Source organism: Marmota flaviventris, chromosome 3 (genome assembly GCF_047511675.1).
Source record: "Marmota flaviventris isolate mMarFla1 chromosome 3, mMarFla1.hap1, whole genome shotgun sequence".
Lineage (NCBI taxonomy): Eukaryota > Metazoa > Chordata > Mammalia > Rodentia > Sciuridae > Marmota > Marmota flaviventris.
Genome location: NC_092500.1, coordinates 117,215,882 through 117,234,407, shown reverse-complemented (window position 1 = coordinate 117,234,407; position 18,526 = coordinate 117,215,882). Strand labels below are relative to the sequence as shown.

Sequence of the window (18,526 nt, the reverse complement as noted above, 5' to 3'; positions counted from 1 at the left end):
TATTTGCCAAAATATTAAATAATCCATTGTAGCTATCTTGGAATTGTAAGTGATTTCTTTTTTTCCTTGTGGGTATTTTTTTTTCCTGTCTGCTTATAAAAAAGGAGAAAATGACCATCAAAGAGGAAAAAAAACCAAATCTGTTTTCATCTGTTTCCCCACATATTCTTCCTTCTCTTCCCCTAGATTAATGAAGTAGACCTTAGACATCATATTTTATTCATAAACACATTAGTATGTATTCCTAAGAATAATGTATTTCTTTTACCTTATTTTTGGGGATACTGGGAATAGAACCCAGGGCCTTGTTCATGCTAGGCAGGTATTCTGCCACTGAGCCACATCCTGAGTCCTATATCCTCTTTTTAAAACCTACTGATTGGGGCTGGAGTTGTGGCTCAGTGGTAGAGTGCTTACCTAGCATGTGTGAGGCACTTGGTTCGAGCCTCAGCACCACATAAAAATATACAAATAACACATAGAAAAAAACCTACTGATGCTATCATTAGCACACTTAAGAATATTAACAGTAATTCTTTAATATTGTCACATAATTTACTAGGTATTCATTTTCACTCATTCGTTTTTGTTACTGTGAGTTAAGCCCAGTGGAGCTCTACCACTGAGCTGCATCTACATCTCCTAGCCCCTTTTATTTTTTTATTTTGAGACTTAGCATCTCACTAAGTTTCTAGACTGGCCTCTAACTTTTGATCCTCCTGCTTCAGCCTTCTGAGTATGCATCACTGTGCCCAGCTGCTAAATGTATTTTTAATTTAATTTTTAAATGTTTTAAGAAATTTTATCATAACTGTATGATTGTTTTCTTTCCACATTTTTTATTGGTTCATTATTATAGTTATACATAATGATGGGATTTGTTGTTAAACATTTATACATGCACACAATATAACAATATAATTTGGCCAATATCTCTTCTCAACACTTTCCCCCTCCCTCACCTCCCTGATGCCTTTTCCTCTACTGATCTCCCTTTGAGTCCTGCCCCTGCCCACCTTTTTTTTTCTTCCTCTTTTTCCTCTTACCTACACATATGAGAGAAAATATAACCCTTGACCTCCTGAGTAATGGTTCCATCCATTTTCCTGCAAATGTCAACCGTGTTTTAAAGCTGGTTTATTTGAATCAAAGTCGGAACAAAGTCTGTGCATTGTTTTTGGTTGATATATTTTGTTTTTTGTTCACTGAAATGTAATTCACATAAAATTTGCCCTTCTGAAGTCAGGTCAGAGATTTAGTATATTCACATTAGTTCATATAGACCTAGAAATGTGAATAGTGAGACCTTCTCAAAATGAATGGGAATTCAGTTTTATTTTAACATTAAAAAAAGAAAAAAAAAACTTAAGTGTCATGGTACACTCCTGTCATCCCAGATTCTCAGGGGGCTGAAGCAAGAGAATTGCAAGTTGGAGGCCATCTGGGCAATTTAGGAAAACTCTGTCTTCAAAATAAAAATTACAAAGGGCTGAGTCTGTAGCTCAATGACAAAACACCCCTGAGTTCAATCCCCAGTATTGGAAAATTAATTAACTAATTAATTTAAAATAAAAAATAATATAAGAGGGATGAATACAAAACAAATGTGGTTGCAGATTATATTGAATACTCTTTTGGAGGGGGTTACTGAGGATTGAACCCAGGGGCACTTTTACCATTGGGCTGTATCTCCAGGCCTTTTTAATTTTTTGAGACAGAGTCTCATTAAGTCACTACCGACCTCCTAAATTACTGAGGCTGGCCTCAAACTCATGGTGCTTCTGCTTCAGCTTCTGGGATTACAGGCATGGACCACCATGCCCAGTAATATAGAATACATGTGGGTAGGAAAATGCCAAGTTAATGGCCATCAGTTGTAGAAATAACTCATGAAGACTTTTTAAAAAAAATATTTTTTTAGATATTGATGGACCTTTATTTTGTTCATTTATTTATATGCAGTGCTGAGAATCGAACCCAGTGCCTCACTCATGCTAGGCAAGTGCTCTATCACTGAGCCACAACCCTAGCTCCTCATGAAGCTTTTGTGCATAGGCAAATGAACTGGGTTTAACTATTTAAAAGTTATTTAAACCGTGTTTTAAAAAGTCGGAAGTCGAGCTGGGTATGTAGCTCAGTAGTAGAGCCTTTTCCTAACATATATGCAAGGCTCTGGGTTTAGTCCCCAGCACTGCAAAATAAATAAATAAAATAAACTTAAAAAAGTAAAAGCTAAAAGTCACTGTACAGGTCTATGAAGAAAGTATGTCACCTAAGTAAGCCTGGTCTATAATAGACATTAACAGTTGTGTGAGGTATGAAGGGGGGAAAATAAATCATCTGACACAACATACATCAACAAAAAAAGTGTTGTCAATCAAACTAGAAAATGGTAGTCCATAAAATGAAATTTCTACACTCTGGTGACTATATTTCAAGAAAGACAGAATGAGAAGATCCAGAAAAGGACAATTTAAAGAAAGAAATTAGGGGGCTGGCGTTGTGGCTCAGTGGTAGCGTACTTGCCTAGCAAGCACGAGGCCTTGGGTTCGATCCTCAGCACCACATAAAAACAAATAAAGGTATTGTGTCCAACTACAACTAAAAAATAAACATTAAAAAGAAAAAAGAAAAAGAAATTAGGGCTGCGGTTGTGGCTCAGTAGTATAGAGTGGTTGTTTCACACATATGAGGCACTGGGTTTGATCCTCAGCACCACATAAAAATAAAATAAAGGCATTGTGTCCATCTTCAACTAAAAATAAAACATTAATATGAAAAGAAAGTAATGTGATAAGAAGATTACATTTTGCCCAAATGTATAGTGAATGAGGGAATACAGTCAAATATTAAAATTGACAGAAGTGAAAGAGGATTGCAGATTTATTATAAAATCAGGGTATCTACTTTTTGATACACATGAAAAAGGTAATTTGGAACAATAAAAGAAATTCTAAAATGTTTGCACCTCATTTCCCCAAGAAGCAGTAGAGCTTATTATGAAGAGTTTCAAATTTTTATGTATTTATGGATTTTTGTGGGAAATAAAAATGTTTGAGGTTCAGAACATCTCAGGCCTTTGAAGCTCATAGGATATGAATAGCAAGGCTGACTGATAAGTCCCTTGCCTGTTCTTGCCCAAGGCAAAATACTGGGGCTAGATGAACTTTTTTTGTTTCTGTTTTTGTTAGCATGATAGATTTTCTTATTATGGGAAAAGCCTAGCATATTTGTCTTTATAGCCCTATGTCTTTCCATTAGTGTTAAAAACTGGAGTTTTCTAAAAGGTCAAAAAGTAAATGAATTTGTTTGTTTCATTCTCTGTCAGAGTTTAATATAGACTCCTTTGGGGCTGCTTAGAAGCCAAAGAATATTAGTATGAAGTATAAACTCACTGGGCATTTTTATTTGTCCTCCTCTGGGGAAATATTTTGTCAGCCCTCAGTTATTTTCTTGGTAATCCAGTAACAAGTAACGAGAATTGGTTTCATTTCCTTGTGCATTCCTTCTGCCATCATGTAGACCTTTTGATGTTTTAGACAAGAGACTTCATATAGATGGCTAGCTGAAATACTTAGTTTTTTCTTTTCTTTTCTTTTTTTTTTTTTTTTTAATGTTGGGGATCAAATGGAGGGACTCAGGAATGCTAGGCAAGTGCTCTCCTATTAATTCTTTTTTCAATATGTAATTCTTCTTTTTGTTTTTATTACTGAGGATTGAACCTAGGGCCTTGCATATACTAGGTAAGGACTCTACCACTTAGCTGCATTTTCAGCCCAATATGCAATTTTTTTTTTGTAGTTGTATATGGACAGAATGCCTTTATTTTGTTTGTTCATTTATATGTAGTACTAAGGACAGAAACTAGTGCCTCACACATGCTAGGCAAATGCTCTGCCACTGACCCACAGCCCCAGCCCACTTTTTTTTTTTTTTTTGGAAGGCAACAACAGACTAGTTTGTTATAAATTTTGATGGCTTACCTTTTGTGTTATTAGGTACGGGTTATAATGCCTCCTTTTATATTTGATTTTTTATGATTTTTACAATATAGGTCATAATTTTAAAAAAGTTCTTATTTTCAAATAATAAAAGAATATGGTTTAAACTATAAAAAGTACAGAAAGAGGTGCATCAAAAAATAGATTTTTTTTTCACCTTTGTTGACACTCACCTAGTTCCTCTTAAGCAACCACTATTTTTAGTTTCTTATATGTTTTTTCCAGAGATACTGTAGGGCTATACAAACTTATATGTGTATATGCATTTTGTTTTGTTTCATGAATGATCCCTCATTCTCCTGTATCTTTCTTTCTCTTAAAGTAAATTTTGGTAGGGTATGAGTGGGAACTGATTAATTAATTAATTAATTTGGTGATTGAGTACTGAACAGTCTCTTTTCAACTCTATTGGATGACCAGAATTCATTAAATTAGTCTGCATTGAGTTGTTTTTAGTCTTCTGTTATTATAAATAATACACGGTTATTTTTATATAATAATTCTACCACCCTATCATATGAAATATTCAGAAATATATGTAATATTGAGAAAAAGATTCTAGTAGGGGTTAGTGTTTTATGAAATAAACATATGAAATATAATGATACATCTGAGTATAATTTTCCAGTATTTTGATATAAAAAATGCATTATAAGAATTTCAGACTCAAAGGCCAAAAGTTCTCCCTGATAAGTAGATGCTGATGCACAATGAGGGGCATGCGAAGAATGGGGAAACTTTGGACAAAGGGGAAGGAGGAGACATCATTACCCTAGGCACATGTATGACTGCACATATGGTGCAACTCTACATTGTAAACTACCAAAGAAATGAAAAGCTGTGCTTCATTTGTGTACAATGAACAATGCATTCTGCTGTCATGTGTAACTAATTAGAATAAAAAAAAGAAAAAAAAAAAAGAATTTCAGAGTGTCTCTCCCCGCCTCTATCTTTACATTGAAGATTTTGGTGCCTCTGGTTTTGCTCCGACAAATGCTTTTGGAGTTGACAAGACGTGGTCAAGAACCTTTGAGTACACTGCTACAGTTCGGAGTGACATATCTGGAGGACTATGCAGCAGAGTACATCATTCAGCAAGGTGGCTGGGTATGAATTATTATTTTTTAAAACATTTTTATTTAAAAGAAATTAGGCCCATTGTTTTTTTAAACAGCATAGGGTTATGTCTGTATTAGATGATGATCAGTGGAAAAGTTATTCATACAGTTTCAGTTAAGTTACTAAGATTTTACTTATAGTAAATTGATATATGAGACTTTTAAATACTTATTAATTATGAAATATTTCATACTAATAAAAATATATAAATAACTAAGGATGAATAATAATAAAATGAACACCAATGTGTTTATTGCCTCAGTCCAAGAAAAAAATATGGTTAACATTTTGCAAGATTGGTGCTGGCAATTGAATCAAATCCTCACACATGCTAAACAGTACTGTGCCACGGATCCATACCCCCAGCCCACACAGCAACTCTTTTGAATCTCCTTATATTCCCCTCCTGAATTTTGACATACTCATATCTGCCTCACAATTTTTCTGAAGTTTTTAAATTATAGCTTAATTATATATATATATATATATATATATATATATATGTATATTCTAGACAATAAGTTATTTTGTATGCTTTGAACTTCATCTAAATAGTATCATACTACATGTATTCTGTAACTCACTTCTTTTACTCAATATAATAGTGTTTTGTTTTTTATTATCAAAATTTTGAGTATGAAGACAGAAATGGTGTGACTCTACTTTATGTACAACCAGAGACATGAAATACTGTGTTCTGTATGTGTACTATGAATTGAAATGCATTCTGCTGTCATAGCAAATTAGAATAAATAAATAATTTTTTTTAAAAAAGAACAAGAAAAATTAAAAAGTACTTGAGACAGGGTCTTCTTATTTAATTGCCCAAGCTGATTTGGAGAGTAGCTGGGATTATAAATGTGTGCCATTGTACCGATATTATGTCTTCGAAGTTTACCTAAGTCAGTTTCTTAACTTTTTTTCATTATCACCTCACTAAGGATTTTTTTCCCCCAGTATGGGGAATAGTACTCTGGGGGCATTCAACCTCTAAACTGTATTCCAGGCCCCTTTTTTTTTTTTTTTTTGGTAGTGCTGAAAACTAAACTCCAGGCTTCAGGGCTTAACATTTACTAGGCAAGTGCTCTGCTAGGAAGCCACATCCCCAGCACCCCCAGCCCTTTTTTTTTTTTTTTTTTTTTTTTTTTTTGAGAGAGAGAGAGAAAGGGGGAATTTTTTCATATTTATTTATTTATTTTAGTTTTTGGCAGACACAACATCTTTATTTGTATGTGGTGCTGAGGATCAAACCCAGCGCCACGTGCATGCCAGGCAAGTGTGCTACATCTTGAGCCACATCCCCAGCCCCACCCCCAGCCCTTTTTATTTTATTTTTATTTTTGGAAATGGTCTTGCTAAGTTGCCAAGGCTAGCCTCAAATTTGTGATCCTCCTGCCTTAGTGTCCTAAGTTACTAGGATTACAGGCATGTGCTACTATGTCTAACTCTAAGGATCCTTTCTAGACATCATTTCCCCCTAATAATCTCCTCCTTCCCCCAATGGAATTTTAATGTTTGTTTGTTATGTACTGTGTGGCCTTTTGCAGGGCCACAAACAATTGTAATGTGTAACATTTCCCCTGTGTCTCTGAAACATTTTTCACCCTTAATATCATCCCCATTGAGAATGAATGATCTAGGTTCATTCATTGGCTAGTGTTTGTTGTAAAAATATGACAGTTTATTTTCAATGGGTATTTCCACTATTTTGCTAATACATATGTGTAAGAATTTCTGTGTAGAATTTCTGGATCATAAAGTTATAGACAAGTTTTAATTTACAAAATAATGAGTTTCTGTCACTCCTCATCTTCCCCTTTACTTGATTAAGATATCAGTCATGTATAGCCAAGATTGTTTTAAGAAAGAAGCAAGGGTTGGCATGGAGATGCATGCCTATAATCCCAGCTACTCACGAGACTAAGGCAGGAAGATCTTAAGTTTGAGGATAGCCTCAGTGACTTAATGAGACTGTGTCTCCAAATAAAATAAAAGGGGGTTGGAGATACACCTCAGTGATAGAGTACATATCTAGCATGTGTTACGCCCTGGATTCAATCCCTAGTACTGCAATAAAAGAAAAAAGAAAAAAAAAATGAATTTGTCCTTCCTAGGATTTATCTCTATATCTTATCTTTTTACTTCAATTTATCATGTACCAAGCAATTATTAATCATGCAACAAGCTCTTGAGTGCCTGTTATACACTATGCTCTATCCTGGACTTGACTGCTATGAATAAAGAAAATCCTTGACCCAAAGGAATTTATATTCTCATGGAAGTAGACAAACATTTAAGATATATAGCCAGGCACCGTGGCACATATCTATAATCCCAATAGGCTGAGACAGGAGGATCGAGAGTTCAAAGCCAGCCTCAGCAATTTAGTGAGGCCCTAAGCAACTCAGCAAGACCCTGTCTCTAAATAAATATAAAAAAAGGTCTGGGGATGTGGCTCAGTGGTTAAGGCCTCTGGGTTCAATCCCCAATACCAAAAAAAAGGGGGGGGGCAGTGTATCCAGTAGTTACATATGCCATGGAAAAAATAAGACAGGAAAACATAAATGGGATAGGACTTGAAGTTTTTATATCAGCCAAGTGAGAACTCACTGCTGTCTAAGCAAAGATTGTACTATTCTCCCTGTTTTAATCCCACCTTATTCTCTTTTTTCTATTTATACCCTAGGAGTAGAGTTTTCTATTTCTTTTTTTCCCTCTCTTTGATGGTGTGTGTGTGTGTGTGAGAGAGAGAGAGAGAGAGAGTCTGTGCCTGTGTATCTTGGGGTTTGAGGGGTTTTTGTTGTTGTTTTTGTTGTTGTTTTGGGTGGTGCTAGGGATGTAACCCAGACTTTCACATATGCTAAGCATGCATTTTTAAGCTGTGTTAAGTTGTAATTTACCTAATAGTTAGTGATAGTATAGTGATTTTATAAACTTTGCACACTAAACTTTTTAGCCACTATACATCTAAGAATTTGAGCTAATAAAAAAAAAGTGGAAATTTAATTAACATGGATGCTAATGTAAAGTGTATTAGGTTTAGATACTTGTTAAATGCTTTTTTTTTTTTTTTTTTTTTTTTGGTATTGGGGATTGAAACCAGGGCACTTAACCACTGTGCCACATCCCCAGCCCTTTTTTGTATTTGAGACAGGGTCTCACTGAGTTGCTCAGGTCCTTGCTAAAGTACTGAGGCTGGCTTTGAACTCACAATTCTCCTGCCTCAGCCTTCCAAGCTGCTGGGATTACAGGCGTGCACCACAGCACCTGGCTGTTAAACACTTATTGAATGAAATGCTGAGCATTTGTAGGAAAATAAGAAGTATTTTCATGCTGCTGTTTTGTTTTTGGTATTGGGAGATTGAACCCAGAATGCTTAACATCCCCAACCTTTTAATTTATTTTATTTTTTTTGAGTGTGTGTTTTTTTTTTTAGTTTTCTGTGGATGCAACATCTTTATTTTATTTTTATGTGGTGCTGAGGATTGAACCCAGCGCCCCGCGCATGTCAGGCGAGCGTGCTACCGCTTGAGCCACATCCCCAGCCCCCTTTTAATTTTTTATTTTGAAATAAGATCTTGCAAAGTTGCTTAGGGCCTCACTCAGTTTCTGAGGCTGGCTTTTAACTTGCAATCTTCCTGCCTCAGCCTCAAGTGAGCCACTGGGATTATGGGCATGTGCCATTGTGCTCAGCTCCTGTTGTTGTTAAAAATAAGAACTATGATAAATTGTTGCCATTTTTTTTTTTTCCTATTCTAGGGTTCTCTTCTTCTTTCTTTCACCCACCCTCCACCTGCCACCACCCTCCCTCCCCCTTTTTTTGGCCAGTGTACTGTGTGATTCCTGTGAGAGCCAAGGGACACCTCAGGTTAATTTCCACTTAGCTTATGTGGTACTTTACAACAAAGGAAGAAGAAAAACACAGAAGAGTGTTATATATTCCCTTCCTGATTCTGTTTTATTATGACAGTGCATTAAAGTTTGTCTATGGTTATAATTGTTAGATGGAAAGTATTTGATTTAACTCAAATATTTGCGCTAAAGACAGAAAGTTACCATATGAATAACAAGTTTATTAATATTTAAAATATGATTTCATCTGTAAATTTAAATGTCTGATCTGTATTTCACATTGTTAGATCTAAGCCATCCATTTCTTTGTATTTAATACCAAGATACTGGGGCTGGGGTTGTAGCTCAGTGGTAGAGCACTTGCCTGGCATGTGAAGCACAGGGTTCGATTCTTAGCACTGTATATATATATATATATATATATATATATATATATATATATATATATATATATATATATATATATATATATATATATATATAAAGATCCATTGACAACTAAAAAAAAAAAAGATCAAAATAAATAAATAAAACCAAGATACTGCTTTTCTACCAGTCAGTGTAGTTGTTTTCTCTGAAACAAAGTGTCAGCATATATCACATATTAGGTTCTTTTGTTGAACATTGGGTTGTCAGCTCTTAAAACCATTCCAGAAGAAAAGCATTTCACTACATGATGTAGCATGTCTGTTATATCAAGTCTATAGTATGATTTCCACAAGGAATGTGTTTGTTTTCACCATTTGACAACATCAGGGTGAAACAAACTGCATAGCTCTCTGTGTGGACTAGTTTTGAAAACCTACAGAGAAGGAGAAAGTGCTGGCAGCCATATCTGTTTGGTAATGGGATGATGGTATGTAGTTGGTCAGGCTTTGGGCATAGATTTGCAGAGAGAAAAATATTTTATTAACAAAATGGCTGAGATAAATGCGTTTTGGAGTTTTGCAAATGGTTTTGCTTTTTTTAATGACCATTGTTTTGTGATTATTTTCTTAGTATATTTAAGCTGATTTTTCCTTTGTATTGGTATTGAAAGAGCATTTATTGAGTTTCAGATGTGATGTGATGAGTTTGACTTTAAAGTGGCTGCAAGTTGAGGTGTTAAAAGCAAACAACAGGGGCTGGGACCGGGGCTCAGCAGTAGAGTGCTCGCCTAGCACGTGCAAGGGGTTGGGTTCGATCCTCAACACCACATAAAAATAAATTTAAAAAAATAAAGGTATTGTGTCCAACTACAACTAAAAAAAAAAAAAAAAAAGCAAACAACAACAGGTGGCTGTGGCTTTGGCTCAGTGGCCGAGTGCTTGCCTCACACTTATGAGGCACTGGGTTCTATCCTCAGCACCACATAAAAATAAATAAAATAAAGCTATTGTGTCCATCTACAACTAAAAAAATATTTAAAAAAAAACAACAAAAAGAAACATGGCTATATATGATTTTTATCCTAGTTACTTCATTCGACTGGGACTTGGTCATATAATTCCAAACTTACATGAAAGAGTCTTAAGTCAAAATTACTGATCTTCCCTATCATGTGAGAGTGGCATAGTTCTGTATGCCCTTTAAGTGTCTGTGTGGATTAACACAGCTAAGGCTTCTGGTATATGGAGCACTCTCATAAGTAGCACCAACTCAGGTTCTTTTTCTTTTATTGATATGGGGTCTCACTGTGTTGCACAGGCTGATCTTGAACTCCTGGGCTCAAGAAATCCTCCTGGGTAGTTGGTACTACAGATGTGCACCACCCCACCCAGCCTAACTCATGTTCTTTCTCTTCATTTTCCAGCAGAATGACCTACTAGTGTTTATTTTATCTAACAACATCACCTTAAAGGGATGATTTTCTTGCATATTTTTCAGATTTTCTGTGAGCTGTACTAATGAAATCACTAATAGTATCTGCCTGGTTCATAAGAATTTTCTGAATATTAATTGATAATATCTATCATACTGCTGAAGCCCTTAGAGGTTAATTTTAGTAAACAGTAAGCCTTAATTGATTTCATGTGCTGTGCTAAGTGTGGACCATACAAAAGTTTTGTTGTTGTTGTTGTTTTGTTTTGGTTTTGGTATTGAAGATTGAACCCAGGGAGACTTTACCACAGAGCTACATTATCAGACCTTTTTATTTTTTATTTTGAAACAGTATCACTAAGTTATGGAGGCTGGTCCCCTACTTGTCTCAGCCTCCTGAATTACTGGGATAACAGTTGTACACCACCGCGCCTGCGCCCAGCCAGAGTGTACCAAAGCTGAATAAAATACAGGTCTCAGACCTAGTTGAAGAAAATAAATATAAATAACTGTAGCATGTTATGTGCAGTGAGTGATAGAGCTATGCTAAAAGTACAATGAGAAGGCAAAAGAAGGGAACAATTAACCAAGGTCAAGTATATAATATTGACTGAATTAGAAACATATATCTTAGATCTAATTAGTAGCTTTTCAGAGCTAGAGGTAGAATATAACTTTCGATTGTTGTTTGTACTGGCATTAGAATGACGATGTAGGGATTTCTTGTTTGTTTATTTTCCTACATTGTTTTTATTTGTTTCTTTTCATTTACTCTGCCTCTTCAGTCAGAGCATGATGCATTGCCAACAGAACTGAAAATTAAAAGATTTGTTTCTTGCCTTATCTCTGCCAAATACTAGCCCTGTGTTTGGGGGAAAATTCCTTTAACTTTTCTGAGCCTCGGGTTCATCAACCTGAGGAATATCTGTCTCACAAAGATAGTGATGTGAAATGTTTTGTGAAAATGTTCCATATTTACAAATGTCAAGTTCTCAGATGTGTCTCTAAGAGTGTGTTTCTATATATATATAGATAGATAGATAGATAGATAGATAGATAGATAGATATAGTTTATTTACTTATTTATTTGTATGTGTGCTGAGAATTAAACCCAGTGCTTCACACAGGCTAGGGAAGCACTCTACCACTGAGCCACAACCCAAGCCCAAGAGTGTGTGTTTTCCTCTGTCTGTTTAAGTCTGATTGAAATTTTCCTTCATACAAACCAAGATGTTGTGTCTGCCGAGAACTAAAATAAATAAATATTTTTTTTTTAAAAAAAAAGGGCTGGGGATGTGGCTCAAGCGGTAGCGCGCTCGCCTGGCATGCGTGCGGCCCGGGTTCGATCCTCAGCACCACATACAAACCAAGATGTTGTGTCCGCCGAGAACTAAAATAAATAAATATTTTAAAAAAAAAAAAAGAAAAAGAAATTTTCCTTGATTCTGACTTTTATTTGCCCTGCAGCCCTGTTAGGGCACAGAGTAGTTGGCAAGCTATGACTCTGACTCATCTCATTCCCTCCCTCCTCTTTCTCACTCTCATTTCCTGGGATTTTCTTGCTACGCTAGAAGTAAGTCTATCTCCTGAACAGAACAGTTCAAGTCCACTGTGGTAAGGCTTTTTATTTTTTCCATTGTCATGTACTAAACTAAACACCATGAAAAATTTAGTTTTACATAAAAGATTATTGGTGAAATGTCATCCAGAGTCTGTCATAGCATTTTAAACAAAATTAATCTTTTGTATCTTTTTCCTGACTCAAAACTTCTGATTTCTGTTTTAAGAATAGTAAACCTTCAAAAGGTGGTGTTATTGTTTTATTCTAGGATACAGACTCTTGGAAACTTTTAGATTAGTGATTTGTTAGAACAGTTTTTATACAGTGGGAGGTGACTTATAGAAAGTAATCTAAAAATTAGGTGGGCAAAACTCACATCAGTTTAGGTTAATGAGGGTAAGTTGTGTTTTATGAATCTGTTTTTTTGTGCAGGTGTTTTTACTGTGTTGTGTTCTGAAATGTATTTTTGTGGCTCTTAGTCATCATGTTGGGTGGAAAGCTACTCTGGAATTTCTTTCATATTTTCGTTTTCTTTATTTGGTACTGGGGATTGAACTCAGGGGCACTCGACCTCTGAGCCACATCCCCTACCCTATTTTGTATTTTATTTAGAGACAGGGTCTCACTGAGTTGCTTAGTGCCTCACCGTTGCTGAGGCTGGCTTTAAACTTGCAATCCTCCTGCCTCAGCCTCCCTAGCTGCTAGGTTTATAGGTGTACACCAGCATGCCTAGCTTCATTTTTTTATTGTAGGTTAATAGTGATCAAAGAGGCATTTAGTTTTTGGTGTTCTGTTTGAATTTTATCTGTCCCCATTTTATAGATGAATACTTGAAGGAGAGATTTATGTAAAGTGTAAGAAATGATGATGAAGGTTTGTTGGTATATCATAGGGGAAGTGAGTCCCTAGATGAAATTACCAATATGGCTGGGCTTGGGAATTCTGCCAGAGTATCCTCCAATGGAACAGTGAAATTCTTATAGCAGCTTATCAGCAGCTATGACTCAGAAGTTAAAATATTTCTGAGGTGGCAGAATAATTTGTAATCAATGTGAACAAAAAGGAGTGAAACAATAAAGTATGATCAATATAAACATCAGGAAGCAGCCGCTACAGATTTTGAAATTGTTCTTTGGTTGATTTTTGCTTAGCTCCTATCATCAAACCAAATCATATTTTGTTTTATTTTAAACTTATTTTAAAATATTCCCTTTTTCTCCTTATCTCTTTCTTCTCTGTTTCCCATTTTAATTGAAGAATTTCATGCACAAATCTTCATGTGTTTGCTTGAAGAAAATAAGAATTACCTCTTCTGTCTGCTTCTAGCCATAAATTCTAGAGATGCTGTGATACAGTGGGAAAAGTGGCAGAACCCCAAGAGACAGGATAGCCCAGTGGGTGAAAGGATAGACCCTGGGGCATATTACCCAGTCCTGAGGTTGCACTTATGGTTTGAGGAGAATTATGTCTCCTCTGCAGCAGCTTCAGTTTAAGGAAATAATGAGACTCCCTTCTCATAGCATTGTGAGGTTTAAGTAGATTAATTTAAGCAAACTCCTTAGAACAAAGATAACAAGAGTTATATAAGGTTATCTGTTGTTACTAACATCCAATTCTAGCAAGCCAAGGAACTCCAGGTTTCATTTATTGAAAAAGGGAAAGGGCAGTTCTGATTTTTTATACACATTTAAACTGTCTCATGCCGTAGTATCACAGCTAGTTTTATATTTCTGAATCCTTTAAAGATACTCCTTTGCATTTTTCATATAAATAACATTAAAAGAGATGAATACTCCCAACAATACAAATATTTTGTTTTAGAAGCAGTTGAGATTGTTGGAATTATTAGATGTTGTTATTCTACTTAAAATATAATGTGTTAACCCAAATAGCTCTGTTAGTGAAAGCCTCTTCGGTAATGACAGTAATTGTTAAGGAGAAGGGTGGTTATTTTTATAAGCATTTCAGTGGTCATGTGTTCTTTCTTCAAGACTGTACAAAAGCACAGAATATTTGGTGAATCTTTATTAAAATGTCACGTGTCCTAAATACAGAGATAAGTTATAAGGTAGGGAAGCTATGACAATAAGGAATAAAGCTATTTAATCTGAATTGGCATTTTAGCAGTAGATTATACTAAAGTCATAATTGGATGCACTTGTTGCTGTAATGTCTTAAATGAGAAAGGCCCTCTAGCTGTGGAGCACACCATACACTTAAATCTTTTGTTAGCTGTAAGCTGTTAAAATAATAAGGGTGTGTACATTAGCTCATGGTAAAATGCAGGCTGAACATGCACAGGAACCTGGATTTGATCCTCCATGCCACAAAAAAAATAATAATATGGGGAAATGACTTTTTACAGTAAGTTATCTGTGGGCTTATTCACTTTTCCCTTATTTCTAAATTACGGAGCTTTTGAAAGTTTGATTTCTTTTTTCCTGACTTAGAGCCTTAAAACTCTCCTTTCTGAGAATTTAAAATCTAACCTTTCTTGTTATGTCTCCTTTTTTGTTTGTTTTACTTGTTTTTTTCTTTTAAAATCAGCTTCAATTTTTAAAAGTGCAGGTAAGAAATTGTTGAGAGCTCCTATTAGCACTTTGACCCTTGGATGTCTTTCTGTTTGAAGAGCTATGTAAGACTTCTTTTGAAAAGGCATAAAAGCAGATTACAAAACTTGTAGAACAGTGAGCAAAGAGTGAGAACAGGTGTGATTCTAAGACTAAGAATAAAAATTATGAGAAATTACTTTGTTTCCAAAAAACAATGATTAAGAACGCTTTTTGAGGATTTTTTTGTGCAATATTTTAAATGCGCAGGAAAAACAAGAACACACTGTTTTAACTCACTATTTAACATAACTCCAAAAATGGTAATTATTAACTTTCTTTTTTTTATTTTTTTATTTATATATGACAGCGGAATGCATTACAATTCTTATTTCACATATAGAGCACAATTTTTCATATCTCTGGTTGTATACAAAGTATATTCACATCAATTTGTGTCTTCATACATGTATTTTGGATAATAATGTCCATCACATTCCACCATCATTTCTAACCCCCTGCCCCCTCCCTTCCCCTCCTACCCCTCTGCCCTATCTAGAGTTCTTCTATTCCTTCCATGCTCCCCCTCCCTACCCCACTATGAATCAGCCTCCTTTTGTCAGAGAAAACATTTGGCATTTGTTTTTTTGGTAACTTTCTATTTTTCACTTAACAAAAAGTCTACCCAGTTTTTAATTATCTAGATTTTTCAATGTGAAAGAAAGAATTTTAATATTAAGCAACACCTCATTACGTTTCCTTTTAGCTCAGTTGCAGATAATTGAGGATAGAGGATTACACACCTGCTAACCCATATTATTAATTCCTTATTTAGGAATTTTGACAGAGGAAATAATTGTATTATAGTGAACAAGGAATAAATAGGAACATGGTGCTATTTTATACTCTTACTACTTTTTCTTGCCTTTTTCTTCCTTCTTGTAAAATCATTCTGCTCAAGCACCTTTCTTTTGACCCTCTCCAAATGGCACTCCTTGAAGAGAGGGTTGGATAAATAGATAAACCTTTGAGTATAAGTTATCTAACAGAGAAAGCCCTTCATCATAGGTGTTGAGGGTCTACCTAATTAGAATTGTGTGCTGACAAAAAGGAATAAACATAACTTCACAGGAAATTTGTTACCATTGTCCTCAATGTTGATTCTCCAGTCTTTCAAGAAAATTACAGAACTGGTTTCCTGAGTAAACAGTAGCAGATGTTTTCATCCATCTTGCTTATTGCCATCCTTCATTATTAGTGATTTACCAAGAATTAGCAAAGCTTACGATATCACTGATGTGGCTGTAAGTATTCAGTGAATGAAGTGATTACCTTTGCAATCAGTGAGAAGTTTCAATCACCCTCCCTGTCCCTGGCCTGTGTTCTAGAATCTCTCTTGGCTTTGGGTGCCATAAAGAAGGTCATTTTATTACAACAGAGTTGTGCTATATAACTTGTAGCAAAATTTGATACCCAGGTCCTACCTTTATTAAAGATTACCATTTAGTTGTTTGGGGTCGTAGCTTTAGCATAGGAATTCTTAAAAGTTCCACAAGTGTTTCAAATTAGGCAGCAAAGTTTGAGGGCCTGCAGCCATATAATCTCACCAACTAGATTACAAAGTCCTTGAAGGAGATTATACAATAATCTTAAACTTCTATCTTCAACATAGCAGTCAACTGTGAATTTATTGGAATGCTCATTATATAAACATTTAATGGTCAAACGCTCGAAACATAAAGGAGTCAGTAATTAGTTGTTCAGACTAAACAAATATCAGGAAAGCTATGGTAAAGTGTAGATATTTCTAATCATTGTTGAGAATAAAAAGAATAATAATTGTGCAGTGTAGTAGGCATCCTCAGGAAGGGCTTCTTTAAAGAAAGAAGTAAAGAATCTTTGTTGAAAAGCAGCAGGGATTAGGAAGATGAGTTTGGGGATCCATGACTCATCAAGAGACCTCTGCTAGGACATGGAAAGTGTTTGTTACGTTCTGAGTCTTCTGTGTTGAAGCCAGTTAAGAGATATCCTAAACTGAGCGTTGGTTATGGTTCAATTCTGTTCAGATCTCCACTGAAAATCTTTCTTTTCTGTTTATAGTAGAAGTTGGAAACAGATGTATTTCCTCTTCAGAGAGACATGCAGATCTAAAACAGCTGGTGATGGCATGTTATCTTACACATCCTAAGTGTTCTATCCATAAGGGATGGTGATTCCAAGGCAGCAGTAATACAGAAAAGGGTTCCAGCTATCTCAGTGAAAAAGACCCCACAGGGATGGGGATGTGGCTCAAGCGGTAGCGCGCTCACCTGGCATGTATGTGGCCCGGGTTCGATCCTCAGCACCACATACAAAGAGAGATGTTGTGTCTGCCAAAAACTAAAAAAAAAAAAATATTAAAATATTCTCTCTCTCTCTTTAAAAAAAAAAAAAAGAAAAAGACCCCACAGCCAAGAACTGAACCACCTTATCCAAGTTAATTATTATATTAATAATGTTAATTATTACATTAATGTAGTACTAACTTTGTATAATATATAATTATAATTGATACAATAAAAAAGTATGGAATCCTATAAGCACACGAGGAGAGTGGAGTAGATGCATACGCTTTACTATATGTTTTGAAGCTAAGAGTAACAGGTAAAATACTGAAGTGATGAGGATTCAGATGGGCACAATTAAGGGAAGCATGTTTTCTCCCCTTAAGTACTTATGATCTATAAATGGCCCCTGAATTATGATGGTTTGACTTGTGATTCTTTGACTTTATGATGCACATGTGAGTGCAAATATATATACAGCCATTCTTTTTTATTTTTTTAAGAATTTAACTTTTATTTTATGTATTTGTTTTCATGTGGTGCTGAGGATCAAACCCAGTGCCTTACCCATGCTAGACAAGTGCTCTACCACTGATCTACAACCCTAGCCCTACATATAGCTATTCTGTTTTGGCTTTCAGAGCAGTATTCAGTAAATTAGTTATGAGATATTCAGCATTTTATTATAAAATAGGCTTTGTGTTAGACAGTTTTGCCCAGCTGTAAGCTAATGCATGTGTTCTGAGCATATTTAAGGTAGATGAGACTAAGCCAAGTTGTTCAGTAGGTTAAATGTGCTAATGCACTTTCAACTTAAGATATTTTAAGCTTATAGAGTTTATCAAGATGTAACCCTGTTGGGGCTGGGGATGTGGCTCAAGCTGTAGTGCGCTCGCCTGGCATGCGTGCGGCGCTGGGTTCGATCCTCAGCACCACATACAAATAAAGATGTTGTGTCCGCCGAAAACTAAAAAATAAATATTAAAAAATTCTTTAAAAAAAAAAAGATGTAACCGTGTTGTAGGTTGAGGAGCAACTGTAATTTAAGAGATCTAATACTATAGTATGGTATGAAATGTATTATTATAATACTCTGTGTGGCCTAGACTCAGCTATCTAGGAGTTGAGGAGAAATAAAGATTGGGTACAGTGGTCCAGATGTGATGGCCTTTAAGCCAGACCCTGTTGGAGCCAGATCACAGATCTTAAACTAGAGTTCCTTGATAGGCTTCAATGGTATTTATATGAATGGAGTCTTATACATAGGGAGATGTCTTATACATTATTTCATATTTGCAAAACACTTTCTGCTCCCTCAAA

The 18,526-nt window shown here is 35.4% G+C and overlaps 1 protein-coding gene across 7 annotated transcripts in view; it reads left to right on the top strand.

Annotated features, from left to right (window-relative positions):
• The window catches only part of Bcl2l13 (BCL2 like 13), a 79,317-nt gene that overhangs the window by 51,925 nt on the left and 8,866 nt on the right, over nucleotides 1–18,526 (top strand). For 4 of the 7 annotated variants that reach the window (XM_027951089.3, XM_027951088.3, XM_071610272.1 and 1 more), the window contains one exon: nucleotides 4,965–5,108. The exons of the other annotated variants lie outside the window; for them this stretch is intronic. In XM_027951089.3, coding sequence (XP_027806890.2) covers nucleotides 4,965–5,108 — 144 coding nt within the window. The remainder of the gene's footprint in view (nucleotides 1–4,964; nucleotides 5,109–18,526) is intronic. 7 annotated transcript variants of the gene reach the window in all.